This window comes from Siphateles boraxobius, unplaced genomic scaffold (genome assembly GCF_051911475.1).
Source record: "Siphateles boraxobius isolate OS27281-9 unplaced genomic scaffold, OSU_SipBor_1 204, whole genome shotgun sequence".
Taxonomy (NCBI): domain Eukaryota; kingdom Metazoa; phylum Chordata; class Actinopteri; order Cypriniformes; family Leuciscidae; genus Siphateles; species Siphateles boraxobius.
The window spans coordinates 3,312,501-3,337,971 of record NW_027508816.1 but is presented as its reverse complement, the minus strand read 5'-3'; the positions used below and the strand labels follow the sequence as shown (position 1 = coordinate 3,337,971).

At 40.7% G+C, this 25,471-nt stretch overlaps 2 protein-coding genes across 2 annotated transcripts in view; one reads left to right on the top strand and one right to left on the bottom strand.

Annotated features, from left to right (window-relative positions):
- LOC143745437 (ATP-binding cassette sub-family C member 2-like) overlaps positions 1-25,471 on the bottom strand; it is a 79,988-nt gene that overhangs the window by 24,395 nt on the left and 30,122 nt on the right. The window contains exons 15-23 of the mRNA XM_077237533.1: positions 15,673-15,739; positions 13,447-13,573; positions 13,152-13,328; positions 11,342-11,509; positions 9,425-9,605; positions 7,333-7,474; positions 4,064-4,163; positions 3,746-3,965; positions 1,785-1,939 (exon numbers count right to left, since the gene is read on the bottom strand). Coding sequence (XP_077093648.1) covers positions 1,785-1,939; positions 3,746-3,965; positions 4,064-4,163; positions 7,333-7,474; positions 9,425-9,605; positions 11,342-11,509; positions 13,152-13,328; positions 13,447-13,573; positions 15,673-15,739 — 1,337 coding nt within the window. The remainder of the gene's footprint in view (positions 1-1,784; positions 1,940-3,745; positions 3,966-4,063; positions 4,164-7,332; positions 7,475-9,424; positions 9,606-11,341; positions 11,510-13,151; positions 13,329-13,446; positions 13,574-15,672; positions 15,740-25,471) is intronic.
- The window catches only part of LOC143745494 (uncharacterized), an 8,957-nt gene continuing 1,106 nt past the window's right edge, over positions 17,621-25,471 (top strand). The window contains exons 1-9 of the mRNA XM_077237624.1: positions 17,621-17,695; positions 18,199-18,243; positions 18,357-18,450; positions 18,581-18,612; positions 18,719-18,761; positions 21,697-22,675; positions 22,932-23,099; positions 23,262-23,357; positions 24,523-25,471. The exon at positions 24,523-25,471 is cut by the window's right edge and continues 1,106 nt beyond it. Of these exons, the coding sequence (XP_077093739.1) occupies positions 21,713-22,675; positions 22,932-23,099; positions 23,262-23,357; positions 24,523-24,849 (1,554 nt within the window). The 5' untranslated portion in view covers positions 17,621-17,695; positions 18,199-18,243; positions 18,357-18,450; ... (1 more) ...; positions 18,719-18,761; positions 21,697-21,712 and the 3' untranslated portion in view covers positions 24,850-25,471. The remainder of the gene's footprint in view (positions 17,696-18,198; positions 18,244-18,356; positions 18,451-18,580; positions 18,613-18,718; positions 18,762-21,696; positions 22,676-22,931; positions 23,100-23,261; positions 23,358-24,522) is intronic.

Genomic DNA, 25,471 nt, shown 5'->3' with positions numbered 1-25,471 from the left:
TAAAACACAAATACAAAAACAAAAACTCAAATAAAATACAGGCCTGTTCCTCTCTCGATCATCAACGTCGTCGCTCCTCCTTTATGCTTCCGCTCCTCCGTGAGAGATGCGAGACCGGTGTGCTCACAGGTGTTGCTCATTATCAATCGCACCACCGGCCTCGCGCCGTTCTCTCACGTCCCTCGGCCGTCCTGTTCGCCACATGGACGTTTACACTGAAGTCTCAGAGCCAATCACAGCAGTGGGCGTTTACACTGAAGTCTCAGAGCCAATCACAGCAGTAGGGGTTTACACTGAAGTCTCACAGCCAATCAAAGCAGTGGACGTTTACACTGAAGTCTCAGAGCCAATCACAGCAGTAGGGGTTTACACTGAAGTATCTCAGCCAATTACAGCAGTGGGTGTTTACACTGAAGTCTCACAGCCAATCACAGCAGTGGACGTTTACACTGAAGTCTCAGAGCCAATCACAGCAGTGGGCGTTTACACTGAAGTCTCAAAGCTAATCACAGCAGTGGGCGTTTACACTGAAGTCTCACAGCTAGGGGTGTCACGATTCTCCAAATCCTCGATTCGATTAAATTTTCGATTCTAAGGTCACGGTTCGATTCGATTCTCGATTATTACATTTACTTTTTTTAAAGCCGAAACCGGCCCATCAGGATGCTTCATGAGGCACACACACAAGGTCTCTCGCTCTCTCCCTCTCTGCCGTGCGCGCGCTATACGGTTTGGAGCACAGTTTTTTCTGTCTCGCCTGCGCGCTCATGCTCTAGATTCCGGGAGATTTTAACTAATTTGCGGGCATCAGGGAGCCGCTATCAATATACAGGAGACTCCCGGAACTTCCGAGAGACTTGGGATGTCTGCAAACTGTGGCTTTTTTGAAGCGCAAACGTTGTCAACATAACTCACTGGAAATCCAAAAAACGTCCACACCTGCGACTTCAATGAAAGAGGAGGGGGTTCAAGTTCTGTCGACGGGTCTCCTGCATCTGCAGTTGCCATGCTATCTTTTTGAGAGGCTGTAGGTAAGTTAGAGGAGGTTGACCATAGACTCGCAGCACTTCAACACGCATGTTTTTTTCCTCTTGGCACGCCGAACGGACGTGACATGTGGGCGTGGCAGCATCAACGATTGCATTTTTTTATTCGAAGTTCGAGATTGTGAATTAATTTCGATCAATGATCGTGACACCCTTACTCACAGCCAATCACAGCAGTGGGTGTTTACACTGAAGTCTCACAGCCAATCACAGCAGTGGGCGTTTAAACTGAAGTCTCACAGCCAATCATAGCAGTGGGTGTTTACACTAAAGTCTCACAGCCAATCACAGCAGCAAGTCTCACACAGACAAGCCCCTTCAAACAGAGCATTCAAATCAGAGGCTAAAATCAGGCTTGGAAAAATGCCTTTTATTTTTAAATTATGACCATTTCTTCATTTTCTTCATTTTCACTTCACTTCTTCATTTTTTATGTAAAAAACATACTAACATTATAAGGCGCTCCAGGAAACATGATAAAATAATCCAGTTCATGACCCCTTTAAGAACTAATCCCTGAAAGGTTCTTTGTGGAACCAAAAATACTTCTTCTTTGGGATCACTGTTTAAACACCCTTTTAGAACCCTTATTTTGTATAGAATGTTAATGAGCATGTCTCTGGCCTTCATACACACCCAATAATTATAAAACTCAATGCAATTTGTAGATCTTTGTTTTGGCTTTATACCAAATATCAACAAAATTGTGTTCAGTGTTAAAAGTGGGCCTGTATATACCTTAGCAAAACGATTGACTACTCGTCCTGAAGGTGTGGTATCAAAGAACACCATGGGTACTTTCAGAATATTAGACAGCAGATTTGTGTGTAGAGTCCTAGAGGCACAAATGCATCCATCAACTAGGAGTATAGTGCCTAAAAACACCAGAAATCCTGGCAGAGAAAAACATAACGTCATAAAGTCATAAAGGATCATTCATGTACTTCTTCCACCGTTTTTTTCTCTGGGAAACAAAATACTTCAACTCTACATGTCATTACTTGGAGCTAAAACTATCCAAATTTCACAAGACCTATTTTCATACATCAGATCCCTCTCTATGGTCTAAACTGAGAATAGCTTTGATGATGATGCCAATATGTCTTGCCTTCACTTATCATGTTCTACACCATGGCTATGACCCACAATTTTATTATTAATCCAGTTATTGTTTGGCACTCTAGCGATTAATAAACATGCGTTTATTAACAGAATAATGCGTTTTGCGGAAGAACATTGTAGCTGGAGCTACTTCTCTCTGTTTATGTCTATGACGAGTCACGCAGGCTCTGGGCGACACTGCAGCGGTGCTATATAATTTATATATTCATTATATAAATTAAGTACATTTTTTTTACTTAATACCCATAGCGACCCATAGAGTCGCTGTTAAAACAAAAACGGGATTCCTGCCTGGCGTCCCTTTAAAGCAGCAGTCCGTAAATTTTAGTGTTCAATTGTGAGTACTTGTATTTAACGTTACTGTCGTAAATTTCTTTTGCCAAGTGTGTCAGAGGCTCTGGGTTCTTATCCGTACTAGTAGTATAGTTTATTTTCCTCATCAAAACCGATTGTTTATTAGTGGTTGTATTTCAAGCAGGGACACGTTTTTTGTGCATTAGGTTTTTTGATTTCACCGTAACAAATCTAGAGTCTCTCCGCAACGGATTGAGGTGAGCGTTTGTGTGAAGACTGTGCGCGTCACAACAGAACACTGTATCCGCGCCACTGATCGCAGCGGCAACAAGCACTTTGGTCACTTGATTTCAAAAACAACACATTTCAGATCGCCTCTTATTTAACAAACTAACGAAATGAATGATCTACTAGAGTTACCTGGAGATGTTTTATTTGTTTGTATTGGTACATCCGTGCCACGAGATGTTTCAATGGGGACATATAACACCCGCAAATTACGCCTATGCTCGTGTCTGACTCCTCGCTCGGTCAGTTTGCCGTTTCCTCTTTCTCTGTTCCTCCGACAATGCTTTCTGCATCTTATATGCCGGCTCAGCCATGACGATAGTGTGACAAACTCCATCCCTCTCTACACTCGTGGATGGGGGCGTGTATGTGTGCAGTGCCGTAAAGGAAGTCGGCCACCATTCAACCCGAAAGAAGTCATATAACCGTTTCAATAACTCTGAAGCTGTTCAGTTAAGCTAAAAAAAACTGCATAGAATCCCTTTAATGCTCACTGTTCAACACTTTTCAAAATATCACGCGACTCCCCAAAGAGCTCACTGACCCGCCCTTGTGGGCCGCGACCCTCCTGCTGGGAACCGATGCTTTATCTGATTTAGATCAAACTGGGGATGTGTGTTTGGCCATAGAGGCTGATCACATGGATATGACTATTGTGGTCCATGGTCACAGCGCCATGCAAAGTTGCAAAGCTCATAGTTTTGTACAAAGGGATTTATTCTATCAAACATAGAACCAGAGAACACTGATCTAGGCCAATCACAACGCACTAGGTCAGCTGGCCAATCAAAGCAGTCTGAGCATTTCAGAAGGCGGGGCTTTGTAGAAATCAGACTGGGAATAGAGGTCTCCAATAATGTACAGTATGTAAAACAATTATGTGTTTTTGCACAAAAACATCTTAACCTATTCTAGTACACCCAAAATAATGAACTAGCCTCTTTAAATATGATGTCCTCAATTTCATTCTGTTTGTAAAAGTACTCTGCTCATACCTTGTGCAATTCCAAGGGCTCCAAAGACACCTATTCTCATGTCTCTAATATGATTCGGGTAGGACGTGTTGAAATAATCTTCGGCATCATTAGTCCAGTCACTGAGCCACAGATTTTGACCAATGATGGCCACATTCTGGATGAAGTAGATGAGGAAACCCCAGGTGACGTAACACCATCCCATCGCCCTCAGATACTGAAGATACACTGAGAACTTCACCTGTACATGTATCAAAAAATAATTTGCACAATTACTGAGGGGGAAAATAGATGACAAAACATTAAGAATCAAAATAGCTTTTAGTTACTATTATGTACCCTTCCAGTCTCCATTGTCTCTTTCTCAATCAGTCGCTGTCCTTTCTTATCGCCGGAGTCTTTTTTACTTCGAAGAGAACTGTTCTTCCTTACTCTCACACTGAAGACAAAAAATATGAATATAAATCTTGGTGAACACAAAACTGCACTCTTGCAATGAAGTCTGTTATCGCATTTCAGTTGAATTTGTGAAGATCATGATGACTATAGAGTGCATTAGTGCGTTGGCAAAGACTTGCAATCTATGCTTGCTCAAGTGGGGCAACATTCAGTTTATCTGTGTGAAATAGTGCATGTCTGGAATAAAATCTTTTATTGTTCTGACATGTTTCTCATTTAGTCATTTAGCAGACGCTTTTATCCGAAGCGACTTACATTTGAGGATTAAACCAAGCGAGTCATCATGGAGAGGCAAAAACAACGTAAGAAGTGCTCAGAATACAAAGTTCAAGTTTTTTTTATTTTTTATATGTTAAGTGCTCACGGAAGAGATGAGTTTTCAGTTGTCTTTTGAATACTGTCAGGGATTCTGCATTCCGGACAAGGGTGGGTAGATCATTCCACCAGCATGGAACCGTGAATGAGAAAGTTCTGAAGAGTGATTTTGTGCCTCGTTGTGATGGTACCACGAGCCGTCGCTCATTGACCGATTGTAGGCTTCTGGTAGGGATGTAGACCCGTAGGAGCGAGTGGCCAATCTGTAAGCAAGTGTCAGCGCCTTGAACTTGATGCGAGCAGCGAGTGGTAGCCAATGCAGGGAGATGAACAGAGGAGTGACGTGGGCCCTTTTGGGCTTGTTGAAGACAAGATGAGCAGCAGCATTCTGGATCATTTGTAAGGGTTTAGTTGCACATGATGGAAGTCCAGCTAGAAGAGCATTGCAGTAATCAAGCCTAGAAATAACCAGGGCCTGGACAAGAAGTTGTGTTGCATGTTCAGTTAGGAAAGGCCTGATCTTCCTGATGTTATGCATTGCAAACCTGCATGATCGAGTTGTCTTTGTAATGTGGTCTGTGAAGGTTAGCTGGTCATCAAAGATTACTCCAAGATTTCTGACCGACCTTGATGGGGTGATTGAGGAAGAATCTAGCTGGATAGTGAAGTCATGCTGTAGAGACGGATCAGCAGGGAGAACGAGAAGCTCAGTCTTTGCCAGGTTGAGCTGAAGGTGATGTTCCTTCATCCATGCCGAGATGTCCACCAGACAGCTTGAGATTCGTGCAGCTACTGTGGGATCATCTGGTTGAAATGAAAGGTAGAGCTGTGTGTCATCAGCATAGCAATGGTAAGAGAAACCATGTGCCTGTATGATGGGTCCCAGTGATGTGGTGTAAATGGAGAAGAGGAGGGGTCCAAGCACTGAACCCTGAGGAACCCCTGTGTTTAGTTGATGTGCTTTGGATACTTCCGCCTCTCCATGTAACCCTGAAGGACCTACCTGTGAGATAGGACTCAAACCAGTGAAGGGAAATTCCAGAGATGCCCAGTGATGAGAGGGTGGACAGAAGGATCTGATGATTCACAGTGTCGAAGGCAGCAGACAGGTCTAGGAGAATGATACCTGATGATTTGGAGGCAGCTTTTGCGATCCGCAGGGCTTCTGAGACTGACAGTAATGTGGTCTCGGTCGAATGCCCTTTCTTGAAGCCAGATTGGTTAACATCCAGCTGGTTGTTCAGAGACAGGAAAGATGATACTTGGTTGAAAGCAACTCATTCTAGTGTGTTTTTGCAATGAATGTTAGGAGAGAGACAGGTCTGTAATTCTCTAAAAGTGATGTGTTTAATGTTATTTTTTTTAAGCAGTGGAGTTACCTGAGCCTGCTTAAATGCTGTAGGAAAAATGCCAGTATGAAGGGATGAGTTGATGATGTGTGTGAGTGCTGGTAGAAGTGTGGGAGAGATGGCTTGTAGAAGGTGTGAGGGGATGGGGTCTAGAGGGCAGGTGGTAGGATGACTGGAGAGGAGAAGTTTAGATACTTCTTCCTTGGTTAGTGGAGAGAAGGAGGAGAGAAGGTTATTGGCTGTGGGAGAGGATGGACTAGGTACCTGTGTGTGTGGAGCAGAGAACTGACTGCTAATGGTTGTTGTAAAGGAAGAAAAGGAAGAGAGCAGAGATTGATACATACTCAGGTCAGATGTATCTTTAGATTTGTGCCATTTCCTCTCCATTGCCCTGAGTTTGGTCCGGTGTTCACGAAGAACCTCAGATAACCAGGGGTTAGAGGGAATAGCGCGTGCTGGCCTGGAGGAGAGAGGGCAGATAATGTCTAAAGAAGAAGTTAAAGTGGAGCATAAAGTATCCGTTGTGGTATTCACATCCAGAGATAAGAATTGTGAGGGTGAGGGAAGAGAAGATGACACAGCAGAGGAAAGACGGGAGGGAGAAAGTGAGCGCAGGTTTCGTCTGAAAGTAACCGGTAGGGGAGTTGGTGGAGTGTGGATAGTGAGTTGTAGATTGAAAGTAATGAGGAAATGATCTGAAACGTGGAGGTTTCACCAAAATGTTGTCTGTGATGCAGTTGCGTGTGTAAACCAGGTCCAGTTGGTTGCCTGACTTGTGAGTACCTGTGGTGATGAGCCGTTTGAGATCAAATGAGGCTAGGAGAGAGATGAAATCTGTAGCATACGGCTTCTCTAGATGAATATTGAAATCGCCAAAGACTACAAATAGAGTGCCATCCTCAGGGAAAGAGGACAGCAGCACATCCAGGTCCTCTACAAAGCTTCCCAGTTGACCTGGGGGGCGATAAATGACTACCCTCTGGATCTTAATGGGAGTTGTAAGTGTAATAGCATGATATTCAAATGAGTTGTTATTGCCTAGAGAAGAGAGAGTTGAGTATATCCAATTGTTAGAAATGAGAATACCAGTGGCTCCACCCCTACCCGAATGGCGAGGGCTGTGAGAGAAAGAGAAGTTGTTAGAGAGAGCGGCAGGGGTTGCTGAGTCTTCTGGACGGATCCAAGTCTCAGTCAAGCCCAGGATATTAATAGCTGAAAGAGATGCAAAGGCAGGAATGAAGTCAGCTTTATTGACTGCTGATTGACAATTCCATAGACCCATAGAAAGAGAGAGAGGTGTGTGTGTGGATGAGAGAACGGGACGCAGATTAGCAGTATTGCGCTGCCTTCTGTGCGTGACGAGTGCTCGTTGTCGAGAGACAACAGGAATGTATTGAAAGCACATGTTGATTAAGGGAAATAGGATACAAGTAGGAAAGGAAAGGGAGAAGAAGATACTTATTCTCGATGGTGTGTTTGGTTTACCTTCCGTTTTGTTGAGAGTGACGCAGACTGTTTTCTCTCTTCAGTGTGTTTGAGACGATGTTCTCTGGAGAGCCGTCGGCCTGAGGCTCTAAACCCGCCGGTAGGGTTTCGATCTCTTCATAGTCGGACCCCTGAGCTGCTGCTGTTTGACCACACAATTACAATCAATCACATCGTTTATGTGCATAAAGACTTGTGCACATGTGTTTTGATGCAAGTAGTGCAAAAACGTACTGCATTTCAAGTATACTTGTTTCTAAGTAATGCTTTTGAGATCACTTATTGTTCATGCATCCCAAATCTATGAACACACACAACCTTTCAAACATATATTATTTTAAAGAATGTAATACTTTTTTTTTTTGCAAAGATGCATTCAATTGATCAAATATCTGGCAGTAAATACATTTATAATGTTACAAAAGATTATATTTCAAATAAATTATTTTCTATCAATTTTCTATTCATCAAAGAATCCTGAAAAATAAGATGTGTCACAAAAATATGAAGCAGCACAACTGTGTTCAACATTGAAAATTCAGCCTTGGTAGGCAGAAGAGACTTCTTTCAAAAGCATTTTAAAAATCATAATTCTTCCAAAATTTTGAATGTTAGTGTACGCTATTGGATATTAAAACTGGTCCTCTGTTTCCAGTGAATTTCCATAGTGTGGATACCTGAATGCTTTTTGGCTAATATTGAAGAAATGGAGTAGAACATTTCCATACTGCTTTATCTGCTCCCATTAAACTTTAATATATTGCAACACTCGACCACACGTGGTCTTCAGTTTGGCTAATACTGTCCATAACCCGTCACATTGGATAAAGGATTATATACACTGCTCAAAAAAGTTACACTGGGGTTCTGTATAGAACCCTCGGTTTCTTGACTAAATTTTAAAGAACACTTTAAGACGAAAAGGTTCCATATAAGGAGAAATGTCTTAAATGATTGCATAATACCATCATGTTTAACAGGTTATTTAATTTTGTTTAATTCATAAAATCTAGCCTAATTAAAACGAATTAAAATCAAACTAAATCAATAAAATAGTCACAACCACCAGCTGAAGTGCCCATGATCTCCCCCAGAGGGCGCTCCTTCTGTCTGCTTAATCACATCATGGACTGCATTTCCCATTACCCATTGCCTGGACTCATCATGTTGTGATTACTTCCACCAGTGTGTTATTACAGGGTTGCCAACTCTCACGCATCTGGCGTGACACTCACGCATTCAGCCTCAATCTCACGGTCTCACGCTCAACAAAGAAATCTCACGCTAAATTAGACATTCTTCTGTGCTGTATTTTTTTTTAACTCATGTTCACTAATTTCCGAATTACTATAAGCAAGTTCAGGCTCTTAACTACTGATTGGACCACTGCATTTTCTCACGCAGAGAAAAATCGCAGATCGCTGCGTCAGTTCAAACGCCACGTGATAACGCCACCCCGTCAACAAATCTCCAGCAAAACTCAAAAGTTGGCAACTCTGTCATGTTTACTCTTGCCTATTTAAGCACTGGGTTTTTGGTCATTCTTTGCGAAGTCTTGTATGTTGTTACACTCCATTTCTAAACATTTTCCTGGTTTACGGTGTCTTGTTTTTTTAATACTCTGCCTGTTTTCAGTATTTCCTTTTGTCTGTGTTTCTGCCCTGTTGCTCATTTGAATTGTTTGGATTGTCATTTGCCTTGCCTTGCCTTGCCTTCAACCCAAGTCTCGGGGTCTTGCATTGGTTCACCGATTCAGGCATTCACAATCAGGATAGCATGAGGAAAGGGTTACTTCAATGGTCCACTTCAGACATTCTACTAAGTGCTATTAACTTTGTAACTACGAGTCAACTAACTCTGAAGTTGACATGTAGTTGCAAAGTTACTTCTAGCTAGTAGAATGTCTAAAGTGGACCATCGAAATAAAGTGTTACTGAGGAAAGACAACTCACACCAAGAAATAAAGCATGAATCATGTAGACATTGCAAGTCCTGTACAAAAACTTTCAGAATGTGTTCAGATGGATATTTTGGAATTTAGGACAATATCTGAAGCTCAGCAGAAAATGCAAATGTTCGATGGTAGACAAACCTTTATTGCCAGTAGCTTTGCTTTCCTCTTTGCCGTAAGTTTCCATGAATTCATTGAAAGCGCCTTTACTGGCTCGAAGAGCGTCGTATGATCCCACCTCGGACACAACCCCATTCACCAACACCACAATCTCATCTACATACGGCAAGAAGCTAATCCCGTGTGTCACCAGGATACGAGTCTACAAGGAAAGAGAAGGGGAAAAAATTAAATTTAAGTCAAGCAGAAAATGTGCTTTTGACATGTATAATAATATACTGAGTATCCCAGCTATTTGTCTTTAACATTCAAAATGTTTTAAAACGTGTTCCCTTGGTTAACTGAACGTTGAGGGAACATTCCGTTTCATCATTTTTCAAACATTTTGTGAATGTTACTTTTGAATGTTCTCTGAATGAAACAAGTAGTAACATATAAAAAATGTTACAATGTTTCCGAAATAAAACGTTCCATGAATGATTTATAAATAACTTTTTGTGCTAATGTTTGAGACCAGAAAACTTTGAACAAAAGTTCTATTAAAGGATTAGTTCTCTAGATGCAAACACATGTATGGTCAAAAAAGAGAGAGGTTATCGAAGCCCTCGCCCTGCGGCAAATATCCATAATTGTGATGAATTTAATCCTTTGAAAGTTATCATTTTGCAGTGTAAGATTACAGTTAACACCTTTAAATATTACATAATGTTTTATGTATTTTTATTAAACTTAATGAGTGTATAAATTAGCAGCAAAAAGTAATTCTTGAAAAAATCTGCACAGTAATTTTATAAAAACTAAACATTTTAATAAAAACAAATTACTATTTGTTCTCTTATAAAATTTAATCATGCAATCATACATTTCACAATTTTATATTTATATATGAATGTCAAGCATTCAGAAGTGTATATATTTATATAGCCTACACTACACTACACAGAAATAATATACAATTAAATTATACTTATTTTAAATGTATTGTGCAGGATAGGTATAAAAAAAATACATAGGCTTTTAATAATCTTTCAGTGCGCAAAACCATGAACGCTACAAAACAGAGCGCACAAATCACATATGCGCATCGCAGGAGCAGAATGATGTGCTCAAAGCAACATGGAGTCACAGTGTGCAGCGCTGCGCTGCACAAGTGCGCATTTAAAAGTTCACTGCACAAAGCGAAGAAATGTCGAGCGCACAAATCCTAGTGTATATCGGTCCAACAGTTTATTGATCATTTGTTTCTTCACAGTTTTAAATTCCAGTTATTGTGCGTTTGATGCCGATTCATAGTCCTTGTGCTAACAGGCACGGTAGCGAGTCGTTTAAAAACAGCAACAAACATAATATACAAATAAACAAAATAAAGTAATTTTATGCAAATCCACAGCCTTTTATCTACAGATCAAGCACTATAATGTGAATATATCATATTGGAGAGAGTTTTACCGTGCATCCTGCTGTAACCGGACGAAGCGTGCGCGCAGTTTGAATACTGAATGGAGAATGATTGATAGCCGCAGAGGAGGGAAAACGAGTTTTCGTAAACTTTAATTTAATGATGTAAATAGACTTCTGTCCCTCACATTAAACTATGGAATGGCTTCAGATGACTTTGTGAAATTATAATAAGACCCTCTCAGTCTCAGACCCAAGTCACCCAAACTGACGTGAAAAAAGCGTGAGGCGCCGAAAAGCGCGCTGTTTGCATCCCTGTGGATGACATGCGGGAGAGTAAATAATCAAGAAATATTAATTCTGAAGTGAACTAATCATTTAATGTTATTGGAAGAACGTTTGTTCATAATTTTCTCAGAACTACAGTTCTAGCCCAAACAAAATCCGACAGAAAATAAAACAGTGAAATTAGCCTATAATTTATAAGCTTTTTAGCATTAGCTAAAAGCATTAGCATTGACATTGACATTAGTCTCCTACCTTATTTCTGAGCAGTCCTTTGGGTCCGATGACCCGTTCAAACAGATGTTTTCCCACATGTGAGTCGACAGCAGACAGCGGGTCATCCAGAAGGAACACGTCAGCGGAGCTGTAAACCGCCCGGGCCAAACTCACCCGCTGTTTCTGTCCGCCGCTCAGATTGATGCCCTGGGGCACAGCAGATCAAACATCAAACATTCAATGTCAATGTTTCCCACCCCTGTTCCCGTTCTGCACATGTGTGGACTCTTCCTGGGCGAGAGAATAAGCCGTGGAAATGCCTAAATACAGTGAATATGCACTATTGCAGTTGCATTGTTAGGACCCACAGCCAGTGGTGTAAAGTATTGGAGTGGTGTTATTGGTAACTGTTTTTAAAGTCCCCCTGTGGTGAAAATCCAGCTTTTAATATTGTTTATATGTCTATAGCCGTGTTTCCACCGCAGGAAGTAAGGACTTTGGGCTGGTACTCGGTGTGTTTCCACCGCAGGGTCTAAATTAAGTTCTGGGTAAATAGTTCCATCTCAGGAAATCCCTGGTTGCAAGGTAGTACTTTATCAAAGTTCAAAACTTTCAGAGGGGGGACTTGGGCAGTGAACATACTGATTGGTCGAGTGGTTGACTCCACGCAGCATTTTATTTCAACCACCCTCTGTCGTGGTGCATGCAATAACAGTTGTTTGCTATTCGAATCAACAATGGAGTTTAAAAAATGTGGCCAATGGACGACAAGGTTCAGGCTTTATTAAGCTTAAATTCAGATGATGAAATCCAGCGGGAACTGTAAAGTAGTGCGCGTCAGCATACTAATTTGCCTAATCTTCACGGTACATTAGACCGCGGTGGAAACGCAGACAGCAACAGGTCTGGGGGAAAAAAGTTCCTGGGACAGATTGTTCCGGGTAATTTCGTTGGAAACGCAACTAAAGTGGTGTTTTTAATATGCTTTAAGACAAACCATGTGTAAATTAATAAGTCAACATCATTGCTGAGAATTTTCTCCTTAAAACTGCAGTGAACCAAAGACAGTCTCTGTTGATTTGGCTTTCCATATAAATGAGTGATTTCTCCTGAAATAACCATGAATTGAACGACAACCTTCAAAATTTGTTAATAACATAAGCAGTCTTTTATGTCAATCTACAGTCTAATATAAAGTTCAATGCAAATAATGACATTCATCATAATAACTGTACTTCACTACTTAGATAAATCAATCTTCAGAAACAGGTACAGCCCAGCAAACATAGAACGTTCTCCCAATGTTCCCATATGGTTCCCGTTTGGTTATTTTTTGGGGAACCAAATAAGAACATTCTGGGAAACGTTCTCTCTTGGTTCTTATTGTAAAAAAAAGCTAACCTTCCCAGAACATTCACAGACTTACACAGAACATTCCCTGCCGGTTTTATTTTTATAACCTTATAATCATGCCTACATCCACCACTGAATATGCCAACTGTGACTTTGGGCCCTATTTGAAGGATCTAAGTTCATGGTATAAAGTGCACTTAGCTTGGTCCGAATCCACTTTTGCTAGTTTAACGTCAGGAAAAATGGTCGGCACGCAGCGCATGGTCTAAAAGGGTTGTCCCTATTCTCTCAATGAGTAATGGGTGAGTTTTGGGCTTTCTGAATGAAATAAAAAGAGAACTGCGTCAGGCTAAAAGTGAAACTAGCAAAACACACTTGCATCGCACCTGGCGCTGCATTGCACCGGGTGTATGATAAGGTCCTAAATGTTCGCCAGTCTCAGTTTTCTGATATGTAAAGACTCAAGGACTGACGGTGGGGAAGCAGTGCTCTTCACCTTCTCTCCAATCTCGGTCTGATCTCTTCCGGGCAGCAGGTCCAGCTCAGGCCCGAGAGCACAGGCCTCCACCGCGGACCGGTACCGTTCTTCATCCAGCTCAGAGCCGAAGAGGACGTTATCCTTCAGTGAGGCGTTCTGGATCCAGGCCTGCTGAGGGACATACGCCACCGACCCCTGGGACACACACACACACACAAAACTAATGTCAAGCGGCAGAGAAACACACACCACTAACGGACAGTCGGCAGAGAAGAGTTACAGTAATCTTTCATAATAAGATGCGTTTGATTACGTTTATATTAATGTGTCCCTTGAGGCAGTGCAGTTCTCCTAGCAGAGCCGATATCAGTGAAGTCTTCCCCGATCCCACAGCTCCCACTACTGCCACCAGACGACCCGGGGCAATATCCAGAGACACACTGAACAACACACACATCCGTTAAGATCCAGAGTGAAAACCGCTAGATAGAACACACACACACACATGCAAACACACACACACACACACACACACACACACACACACACACACACACACACACACACACACAAACACGCAAACACATTTTATCTTTTTATGTAAGTCCACTTAAAAGAAATGATTTACAGGGACATAATTACTATAGATGCAGTCAAATGCATGTACATAATCATGGCCTAGTGGCATACAATGGATCTTCACAATATTAAGCCTCACTCAGTTGTTATGGATACAAGTAGCATCGTCTCCGCCAGATATGGCGGCTGCCTATAATAGCAGACAGAGCACAGTACTTTGCTAGCCCTTTAGCCCTCTTTTTGGGCATCCCAAGTTGTTGAAGCCCTCTTACAACCAGCCTATGTGTGTGTCCTAAGCTGCCAAATATGAACACAAGTAGTCGGCACTGATAACCTAATTCTGAGATTATGTTTAGGAGTGGTTGATATTTAATAATATTAGTCATAAAGGCTTCTTCCATATTAGAATCAAAGGTACACGAAATCCACCACAACAACTACAGCTGGTCCAAAACGCAGCCACTTACCAGAACCAGGAAGTATGACCATATTAGCCCGGTTCTGTCAACACTGCATTGGCTGCCTATTAAACATCGTATAAATTTTAAAATATTGCTGATTACTTACAAAGCACTAAATGGTTTAGCTCCCCAGTACTTGAGTGAGCTCTTAACGCATTATAGTCCTTCACGTCTATTGCAATCTCAAAACTCCGGCCAGTTGATAATACCTAGAATATCTAAATCGACTGCTGGCGGTAAATCCTTTTCCTATTTAGCACCAAAACTCTGGAATAGTCTTCCTAACATGGTCCTGGAAGCAGATACAGTCTGTCAGTTCAAATCTAGACTAAAACACATATCTGTAACCTGGCATACACATAGAACACTATACATTCCTATTATTCAAATCAGTTAAATGATTATTAAGCTGCATAAATTAGGTCAGCCGGAACCGGGAACACTTCCTATAACGCCTGATGTACTCGGAAGAATGGCAACTACGCTAATGTTAGTCTTTCTGTTTATTCCAAGGTTAAATGTAATCAGCCGGATCCAGGCCGTATCCAGACCAGATGGAGGACCTGACCTAGACATGACCACAACACACGATGTAATCCGCCGGACCCGGGCCGTATCGAGATCAGATGGGGGACCTGCTCCTAGACACGACCACAAAGTGTCAGCAGAGACTGTGTAAACTAGACTCTCCCTGTGAAGGCCTCATCGACACGATAGCCATCGGCACTGATCATTAACAAACTCGTCTCCATACTGACGTGATGTCTCCGGTCTTCAACCAGATGGAACAGGATAATATTCTGAAATCTAATCCAATCTTCTTCCAAACTTCTGACCTATAATACTGCCGGAATCATAATCATACACTTTTTTTTCTCCATTCCGTCACTGATGGAGTTTTGGTTCCTTTCCACTGTCGCCTTTTTTCGCCTTTGTCCCTATTGTCTTTTGGCTTGTTTAGTTGGGGACATTTAATTTAATATTCAATAATATTGATCTGCCTGCATTGACGCCATTATATGAGAACTAAACTGAGCTGGACGATAACACACACACACACACACACACACACACACACACACACACACACACACACACACACACACACACACACACACACACACACACACACACACACACACACACACACACACACACATACATGCAAATACATACACACATGTAAACACACGCATACACATACTCATGCAAACACACACACACACACACACACACACACACACTCATACACACACACACTCATACACACGTACACACACACACGCACACACACACACACACACACACACACACACACACACACACACACACACACACACACACACACACACACACACACACACACACACACACACACACACACACACACACACACTCACACACCAGAGTAATCCTAAATCACAATTGAATCATCATTGCAGCATCTGTTTTATACTGTAATAGTGTAAAGATATAGTGAGTGAAAGGGCAAAACTCACTGTTTCAGCACTGGTTCTGTTTCTCTTTCCCAGGCAAATGTGCCGTCAGTCATGCTCACCGCAGCTTCTATTAATGACATCAGCACAAAAACATTATCTTTACATCGCCTTCATTCGCCATTGGCTTTTGGCTTGCTTAGTTGGGGACATTTAACATTTAATTTTGAATTTAACAATACTATTACAACTTTAATTTCCTGTTATCTCTGTAAAGCTGCTTTGAAACAATTTGTATTGTAAAAGCGCTATATAAATAAAGGTGACTTGATATCAGTTAGGGAGCATTTTTTCTGAATTTATTAGTTGGATCACAGATAACAAAAATATGTTCTAATAATGTTCTGATAACTGTCACAGTGTCTGGTTTGTGTTCCCTGGGTTTTTACTAGAGGTTTCTTTCCCTGATCGTCACCTTCTCTCATGAACTACATTTCCCATCATCCTGTTCTGTCACTCATCTCTGATCATCGCGCACACCTGTTTCCACTCACCCTGTTAGTATCTGTGTATTTGTACTCTGTCTGTTCAGTCATTGTCACAGAGTCCTTGTTTTATGTCACCACTCCAGAGTCTGCATCTGCCCGGTTCTTGTCTGTGTCTTGTATTTTGCATTGCCTTTTTGGATTTTTGACCTTTGCCTGGACTGGTTGTGAGTACAGAGTACCCAAATAAAACACTGCCATTGGATCTATCTTTTCTCGTGTGTCTATCGTGACAATAACATTCTCATTAAGTTATTAAAACATTATTTCTGAATGTTCTCTGAACTTTCAAAATGTACAGTTTAAAAAAAAATGTAAAAATGTTTTTTCTTGGTTATACAAACATTAAGGAAACAATCTTCAAACATCATGGAAACGTTACTTTTTAATGTTAACTTTTTAAACATTACTTTTAATGTCTTTTTAAGTAGTAGCATTAAAAACATGTTAGACCAACTTCCATAAACGCACCATTAACGATGTATGAATAATATTTTTGTGCTAATGATTTGAGAACATTATTAAAAACCAAACAACTTTGAAAAATGATCTATTAACGTTCCTGGAAGAACGTCTGTTCATAACTTTGAGAGAATGTCAGACAAAGTTCTGAGAACCTGACTCTTGTTTGACTAAAGTTATTTTTTAAATGTTACTACCCCTGTGGTGAAAATCCAGCTTTTAATGTTGTTTATATGTCTATGTGGTGTTTTTAATATGCTTTAAGACAAACCATGTGTAAATTCATAAGTCGACAGCATTGCTGAGTATTTTCTCCTTAAATCTGCAGTGAACCAAAGACAGTCTCAAAAACACGGTTTTAAATCACTGGTGTTTCCGACGTCACAAACTACCTTGTAACCAATCAGATCAACGTGTGATCGTCAACGAGTGGATCTCTGAGTGAGTGAGTGGAGGCGGGGCTCATTTGCATATTCATAGAACCCCTAATACTAAATGAGGCAAGGGTGTCGAGTTACATTCAAGATATTTTAAGTCATGAAGACATTTTTTCAAGGGAATTTTTTTAAAATATGTCATTTTGGTGATTAAAGATGAGTTTTAAGGGATGAAATTATTGACTACAGGGGACTTTAACTTTGGCATAATTAAGAAAAAACATTTTAGAGAACATTCAGAAATAACATTTTCATAACCATGTGAACGTTAGCAAAACATTCTTAGAATGTAATATGCTGGCGGGGAACTTGGACTTGAACTATTCCAGAACACATTATTACTCACTGTAAGCCCGAACAGTACTACTAGCTTATAAAGACTGAGGTCACTACAGTTAAAATCTCTTGCTGAGTTAATCCACCTTTAAACTATTAATGTCTATAAACAAATATGTATTTTTATATTTGTGTGGCTCAGCATTTCTGAGTGAACACCGCTGGTTCACTCAATATTTTTAAGTGTACTGTCGATCACGTGATATGACGTCATGACGTGCTGTCCTAGCTGACGTTACCTGAAAAATCTATCCAAGATGGATACCCTCTCGAGCGACGTGGTATCAAGCATTAAACAACTTTAAGGTTAGCCAAAACACTTCAAAACTACTTTGCTTGTTGTAACATTGTAAGAATATCATATTTCACATGATATTTGACTGTTAGACGAGGCTATTTTTAATATGTAAGTTGCAAGCGCGCAGCCTCACGTTGCCGCGCGCATTTTTTATGCGCCGAAAGCGCGAGCGCCATTACGTTACCGTTAGTCCGCCTGCTAGTGACAGATAATATCATGTGTGCTGTTAATGTCGTGGCAAGACAATAATGTTAACGGTAGTTATTAACTCTTTTCAGCAAGCGATAGTCCTTCCGTTTTTGAGTGTGTTGCTACTGTTTGTGTTAAGCGCCCTGCTCTGGTAAGTTGAATGTGATGTTATTCCCAACTTAACGTTACATGCACCCAAATGAGCTAGTGGCTAAAGTTAGCTGTAACTTTTACTCAAACAAAGTTAAGGTTATGGGTTAATAGTTAACGAATGAACTCTGCAAGTTTTCATTAAACCTTTACAAACGTCTTTTCATTATAGGTTGAAGTGGAAGAAGTACAGAGAAGTGCATCCCCCAAAATCAAGGTGACTCAAATGTTAATTTAGGCTGTAACCTAGTTTTCACCATTTATTTTATTTGTGTTTCACCTGTATTTTGAAATCTGATAACATTGTTATTTGCACTCTTGGTCATAAAGTGCTTCACTGGTTGGGGGGTCAGCCCTGGTCTAGATTTTATGCAGTCAGCAGTGAATTCATGGACACTGAAGACTTTGATCGTTTTTTTGCAAAGTGAGTTGTAATAGTATCTATAAAACCCACTCTTTGCCGATTATTTTTGCTTTTTCTGTTCTTGAGTAAATCAATCAAAAGTCTCTAAAAAATTAAATATCTTGCTGTCTGTTTTTGTGTGCATGTGCAGACCTACATTGTCACCAGAGTTCAACTTTATCGGTAAGTTACATTAACACTTGAAATTTTGTATCATATTTTGTATCATTAATTTGTAAAAGAGGTTGTAAAAGAGGTTTCATATTGATTGTTTTATCTGTGCCCACAGAACCAACTTACTCCAAATATTGAACAAGTCTGACCTTTCTGTGGTAATCACACATTTCACATGCAGGAACATTAACTATGTTAAGTTTATAAGTAGAGAGTCTGAAGCATAAGGAATTTTAGTGGTCAAATGATTCAATGGAGTGGAAGTGTAAGTTGTGTGCTGTCACTTCAGACACCCGGGCCCATTTATTTAGGCACTACCGTTTACAGCATAGTCATTATTCAAGAGTTAGCCCTTTGCCATGTCTCCACAACTCTTGTATTTGTACATTTCCATCATTTAATGCATTGAAAATTCATTTATCACGTGTCCACAAAGACACATGCAGAACTGGTGCAGGTGAAAGAGCACAAGTAAGACATACACTTTTTAAGTGTCCATTGTGTGAGTTCAAACAGCCTTTCTCAGAGGTGACACTGTTCAGTCATTTAAGAGGACATTTAAAAAACCATGAGAATGTACCTTGCCCATTTAAGGACTGCAACTACCGCACAAATGTCTATTCATCATTTAATGCACACAAAAGTAGGACACATGAAGGCAGTTTAAACTTTTGTGATGACATTGTATTAACAGAGAATGATAGTGCACCAGTCATAAACACTGCTGTTCTTGAGGACGAGGATCCTGCTCAGTGTCACCATGCAGGCACATCTGCTTCTCCTGAGTCTGACAGTTGGTGTGACACCAGCCAGTTAAGGGCCCAGTTACACCATAATTTGTCCTCCTTGTTCTTGAAGATGCAAACTGTTCTTCATGTTTCTGACATGGCATCTCAGGAAATAGTTGATCACCTGACTCAGATATTTTCCCTGTCTCAACCTCTTGTCAAAGATACTATACAAGAGATACTACAGAGGCATCATGTCTCTCCTACTGAAGCAATCATGAATGATTTGGTGAATGCTGTTATAGACACAAATATTTTTTTCAGTGCCACAGCTAAAGGTGAGGAGTTGTCCTCAACTAAACGAAGAAAAACATTTATTGAGAAAAACTACCCTGTGGTAATGCCAGTGCAGTATGTATTAGAGCCTGGATGCACAATGGTCTATGTCCCTATACTCCAGATGATCCAGAAAATGTTCAAACATACTGACATCCTTGACAGAATCAAGGAAACCAAGAGCTCAGAAAAAGGCCATTACATGAGCCATCAAGATGGCTCATATTTCCAAGAGATTAATTTGTTGTCTTCTTCAGAGCTGTCACTGCCACTGGTTTTGTACATTGATGACCTTGAAATTGCAAATCCACTAGGCACTTCAAGGAAAATCCATAAACTCTGTTCAGTGTACTGGGTGGTTGCTGATTTGCCAGTTAAATACCGATCAGCACTGCATGTGATTCAGCTAGCAGCACTATGCAAGGTAACTGATCTTAAGAGGTGTGGCTATCAAGGAGTACTTGGTCCTTTGCTACAAGACCTTCACATTCTTGAGGAAGATGGCGTATTCATTGAGTGCCTTGGTCAGTCAGTCCGTGGAACTGTTTTATGTGTTGTGTCTGATAATCTGGCAGCCCACTCATTGGCAGGCTTTATGCAATCCTTCAGAGCAGGATATATTTGTAGATTCTGCAAGGCTACACGAGACCAAATTCTGTCTCTCGAAGTCAGAGATGGTGAATTTAGTCCAAGGACTAAAGCCAGTCATGACTGTGATGTGCAGGATGTTACGCAAGAGGGTGGTCAAAGCCAGTGTGGTGTCAAAGGGGACTGTGTCTTGAGAGAGAAGTTGCAGTATTTTCATACCATCACTGGTTTCCCACCTGATGTCCTGCATGATCTTTTTGAGGGTATTGTACCTGTTGAGTTGGCCCTATGTATTAAGGAGATGATTCGGCTCAAATATTTTACTCTTGAGTATTTGAACTGGAAAATTGTGTCATTCCCGTACCAACACACAGACAAGATTGATAAACCACGACCTATTTCAAAGAACTTTGCTGCAAAGAGGACCATTGGTGGCAATGGCCACGAAAATAGCACATTGTTGAGACTACTCCCATTGATGATTGGTAATACAGTCCCTGAGGGAGATGGTGCTTGGACTGTATTGATGGATTTGAAAGATGTTGTGGAGCTTGTGCTGTCCCCAACATTTGATGACGCATCTATCCAGTATTTGCAGACTAAGATACAGGATCACAGACACATGCTTCAGGAGGTTTTCCCAGAGTTCGCACTGCTCCCTAAACATCATTATGTAGAACACTACCCAGATCTCATACAGTGTTTTGGGCCTCTTGTCCATTTGTGGACTATGCGGTTCGAGGGCAAACACCGCTTTTTCAAGCGTGTAGTACATGACACACTAAACTTTAAGAATGTTTTAAAAACACTAGCGACTAGGCATCAGCACATGATGGCCTACTATCTCAGTGCACCATCATTCTTTAAACCACATCAGCAGACATCAAATGTCTCCTCTGTCTTGGTTTCAGAGCTTCCTGAGGTTGCAAAAGAACACATTAAGGAAAAAACAGACAGCAACCTGATTTACAGCACATCAAAAATCATTATTGATGGTACTGATTATGATGTTGGGATGTTTGTATCTGTAGGGCAGGAGGGGGGACTGCCTCAGTTTAGCAAAATCCAGCAGATCCTCCTTGTTAACAATGATGTCACTTTTCTTTGCCAAGGACACAAATCACACTACATTGAACACCTGAGATCATATGAACTTTTCCCAGGCAATGTAACTGTCCACAGTGTATCAGAGCTCAATGACAACTCACCCCTCTCTGCATACAGTGTAGAAGGAAAATTGCTGTTGACGCCCAAACGATTCATATTGTTGCACTGAAAGTACATTTACATCTTGTGATTTAAAAAAAAATACTTAGTAGATCTTAGATCATATTTTAACACAAGGGTAAACTTACAGTATGTAAAGGGTGATAATTAGCAGTTACATTTTTGTATGCACTACTAAATCTGCTTATTTTTCCATGTCAATCTTCATACATAGACTTGTCCCTCAGAAGATGGCAGCAACCCCAAAATTTCTGCTGCGTGTTTATGTTACCACAGATGTTGCTATAAAGGTAACTTTGACTGAGCGACCAGAGTCAGTGAAAGAACTAATCAACATACTGCGAGAAAAAGCCAAGCCAAGACTGGACTTTGAGTTTACCTTGCATTATGAGGATCCTGACTTTGGTGGACAACTCAGCTGTCTAGTTGATATTCAAGAGTTACCAGAGAAGGCGACATTGAAAATTATCAGATCAGAAACTGATACCAGCTCATGTGCATCTTCTGATACAGACATCCTTCCTCTTGTGCCTATAAGCCAGCGTCAGAAGTCCTGGCCCGACATCTTCCCTGTGCCAAATTTTTCTTATGAAGTGGAGCATGTGCTTGAAGAGGGAAACAGTGCCTTTGCAACTTCTGGAAAGACACTGAAATTAACAAGATCCCAAAAGCACAACATCTTGGAGAACATGGCTGCAGTGATGTACAACTTCAAACCTTACCCAAGTGACAATGATGTGGGTATGGCAGCTGAAGCTCTTGTTACATCTCATCCTTGTCTTAAAGAGCCTGGAAGTGTGAGTGGATGGTATGGATGGAAAATGAGCCTGAAATTTAAGATGGGGGATTATCGTGGCAAGCTGTCAAGATCTGGATGTTTGGAGGTTTCTGTCAACGCAGGTAAAAGGAGCAAAAATAACCCTGACAAAGATCACCCACACTCCAACATAAAAAGAGCCAGACGAGCTGAAGTTAACTTCCTTCCAAACTTTCCCAAGGGAGAAAGTCAGGCCAGTTTGGAAGAAATGAGACTGCAGATTATGGACGAAGTTCAGAAGAGTCAGCAAAACCTACGCTTGATAGAAATGCTAATGCAGAAGACCTTTGCCCTTCGTCGCCAGGAGATAATTCAGGAAAATCCACAGGTGAAGGACTTCTTGGGGAAATGGCCAGCTCTTCGGATTGAATCACAGGTAAAACACAGATTCACTTCTCTTTTCTGCCACTATTCACACATATTTCTATGCCAATTTTGAATATGTATCACATTCAAATGGAACAGCAAATGCCACTATTCTCTGTCGGTAAGAACTATCACTTTGCATGTGTGACCATGTTGCTCAACAGTGTGTTTTAATGGAACATGTTGCATCACAAATGTGTTTTCTGTTGCAAATCTAGTATTAGTCTTTTTATATAATTATTTTTGTTTTGTTTTTGTTTTTGTAGCTTTGTGCTGAGTTCCAACGCATCACAAACGTCAACCTACGGAACCAGTTTTATGCTGTGCTTGACCAACATACACCTGGACTGATGGCCTTGTTTAGGCAGAAGGCGGCACGAACCGGAAAGATATCAGAGGCGCTGCGTGACATCTTAAAGATTTATGATCTCCAGGTGAGTTAAAGATGAACTTTGAGCTTCAGGTCCCACTGGACAGCAGGGCCTCAAGGTGTCATTGTCTGTCTAACACTTTGCCAAATGCCATGAATTTGGTCAGAACATCCATACTGAAAGAAGAATGAAATCTGTAATATTCATTTTTGCTTGTTCTTCCAGGAAGTGCGCGATGTCAATATGAAGCGTACTGTAGCCCTTCGTGCCCTCCCGGTATACATGCGTGAGGAGGACCCACAGTTCTTCAAGACTTGTAATGTAAGTATTCAGTATATTCAGAGAACTATTAGTATCTAGCAGCCACTTAACTATATCTAGTTACCCCTTAGTAAACCTTGTGTGTAGGTGTCATTGTAACGGTAAATGGACTGTACTTAGTGTGCACATGGATATACAGTATGTGCATATAAGCATACATATATATGTAAAAGCTCTAACCTCATGTAATCCCAAACCTTAATCTCTCACAAAGCCCTGGCCTAACTTAACCCAGACCTGGAGAAGGCTGATCATTTGATTGACCTTTTGGCTTAACCTCTCATGAAATAACACACTCTCTCTGTAAAAATTACTTAAATGCCTTTTATGAGATGCTGTACATTACATATCACAATACAGCACCCGCTACTATGTAATACCTAACTCCATATTAATAGCCTGTTTAATACTCAGCTGCAAAATACCTACCTGGGTACACTTACCTATTAAATAACAACCTGTATGATATTAAAATGTAAAATACCTGCTGCTACACTTACTACTTTTATGATGGGCTGTAGAATAGACAGTTGTAAAATACTTACCTGTATTCCTACCTGTAGGTTGTTGGCCTGTAGAATAGTTACTTGAGATATACCTACTATATACTGTACTTACCTGTTGAGTAATCCCCTGTAATATACACTCACTGGCCTTTTCATTAGGTACACCTGTGCAATATAATTCAATCCATTACAACAACTCTTATGTAAATTCTACATCTATAAAGTTTATATATTTTCAGTTTTTGTTGACATTGTCAGAAAGCTGAAAATTCTATGTTTATTATTGAGGTCATAGTGGGTGAAAATTATGTATTAGGGTGCATTATATTGAATGGGTTTCCTAATATTTTGTCCACTGCATTAACATACAAGAAAGGGGCAAAATATTAGGAACACCATTCGATATAATTCACCCCACTGTGCCACCACCATGTATTACAACCTCAGTAATAAATATAAAGTAGACTTATCACCTTTCTGACAATGTCAACAAAAACTGAAAATGTATAAAATTCATAAACGTAGAATTTTAAGGAGAGCTGTTGTATTGGATTGAATTGGGTTACACACGTGCACCTGATGAAGTGGCCAGTGAGTGCACATGCAGTTGTTGTGTTTCTTCAAGTTAACCTAACAGTTGCACCCTCTGTGTCTTTCAGGTGGAGGAGTCAGATGAGCCAGGCATCACTGACACTCCTGTTGCTCTTGTCACAGCAGTCACAGAGGACACTGCAGATCCAGTTCATTTCAGTCCTGCAAGTATTTCCATTGTTGTGGAAGACGATGTTGTGATGAGTGATATCCCTTACTTGGCTGATGCATTTGCATTGTTGTTTGGGTTGATGTATGCATTGCATTTGAACTATCCCAAGAAACTCATTCACACTTTTACATTCATCCAGAAAATCCTAATGGGTCTTGATGATGGTAAACCACTTAAACCCTGCCTACTGAGTCTCAAAAATGACCTGTTAATGAAAGAGTAGGCTAACTTAAGAGTTGTTTACACATGTATTTTCTTGTCTGCGTGTTGATGTGTTTTGGGGGTTCCCAGTATGGTAACTTTATAGTATGTTGTTGAACACCATGTTAGTCAAAGCATTTGAAACTGTTTACATTTGGCAGATTATGTCTTGCCCACCAAATCTTTTATTTTTTATTTACTTTTTTTAATACATTTTTTTTTTAATTCCATTTGCACTTTGATGGCCATTGCTGTTACTAATGCTGTTTTAAGGAATCAGCATTTCTTTTCATACTTTTTATATTAAGCACTTTAAGATGCTCAGTTCCTGATTATCTTGTTCCTGTTTGATATGTAGAGATACATATGTACACACACACACACACACACACACACACACAGAGACACACACACACACGACACACAGGAGACACACACACACGACACACACACGAGACACACGACACACACACACACGAGACACACCAGAGACACACACACACACACACACACACACACACGAGACACACCAGAGACACACACACACACACACACGAGACACACCAGAGACACACACACACACACACACACACACGAGACACACCAGAGACACACACACACACACACACGAGACACACCAGAGA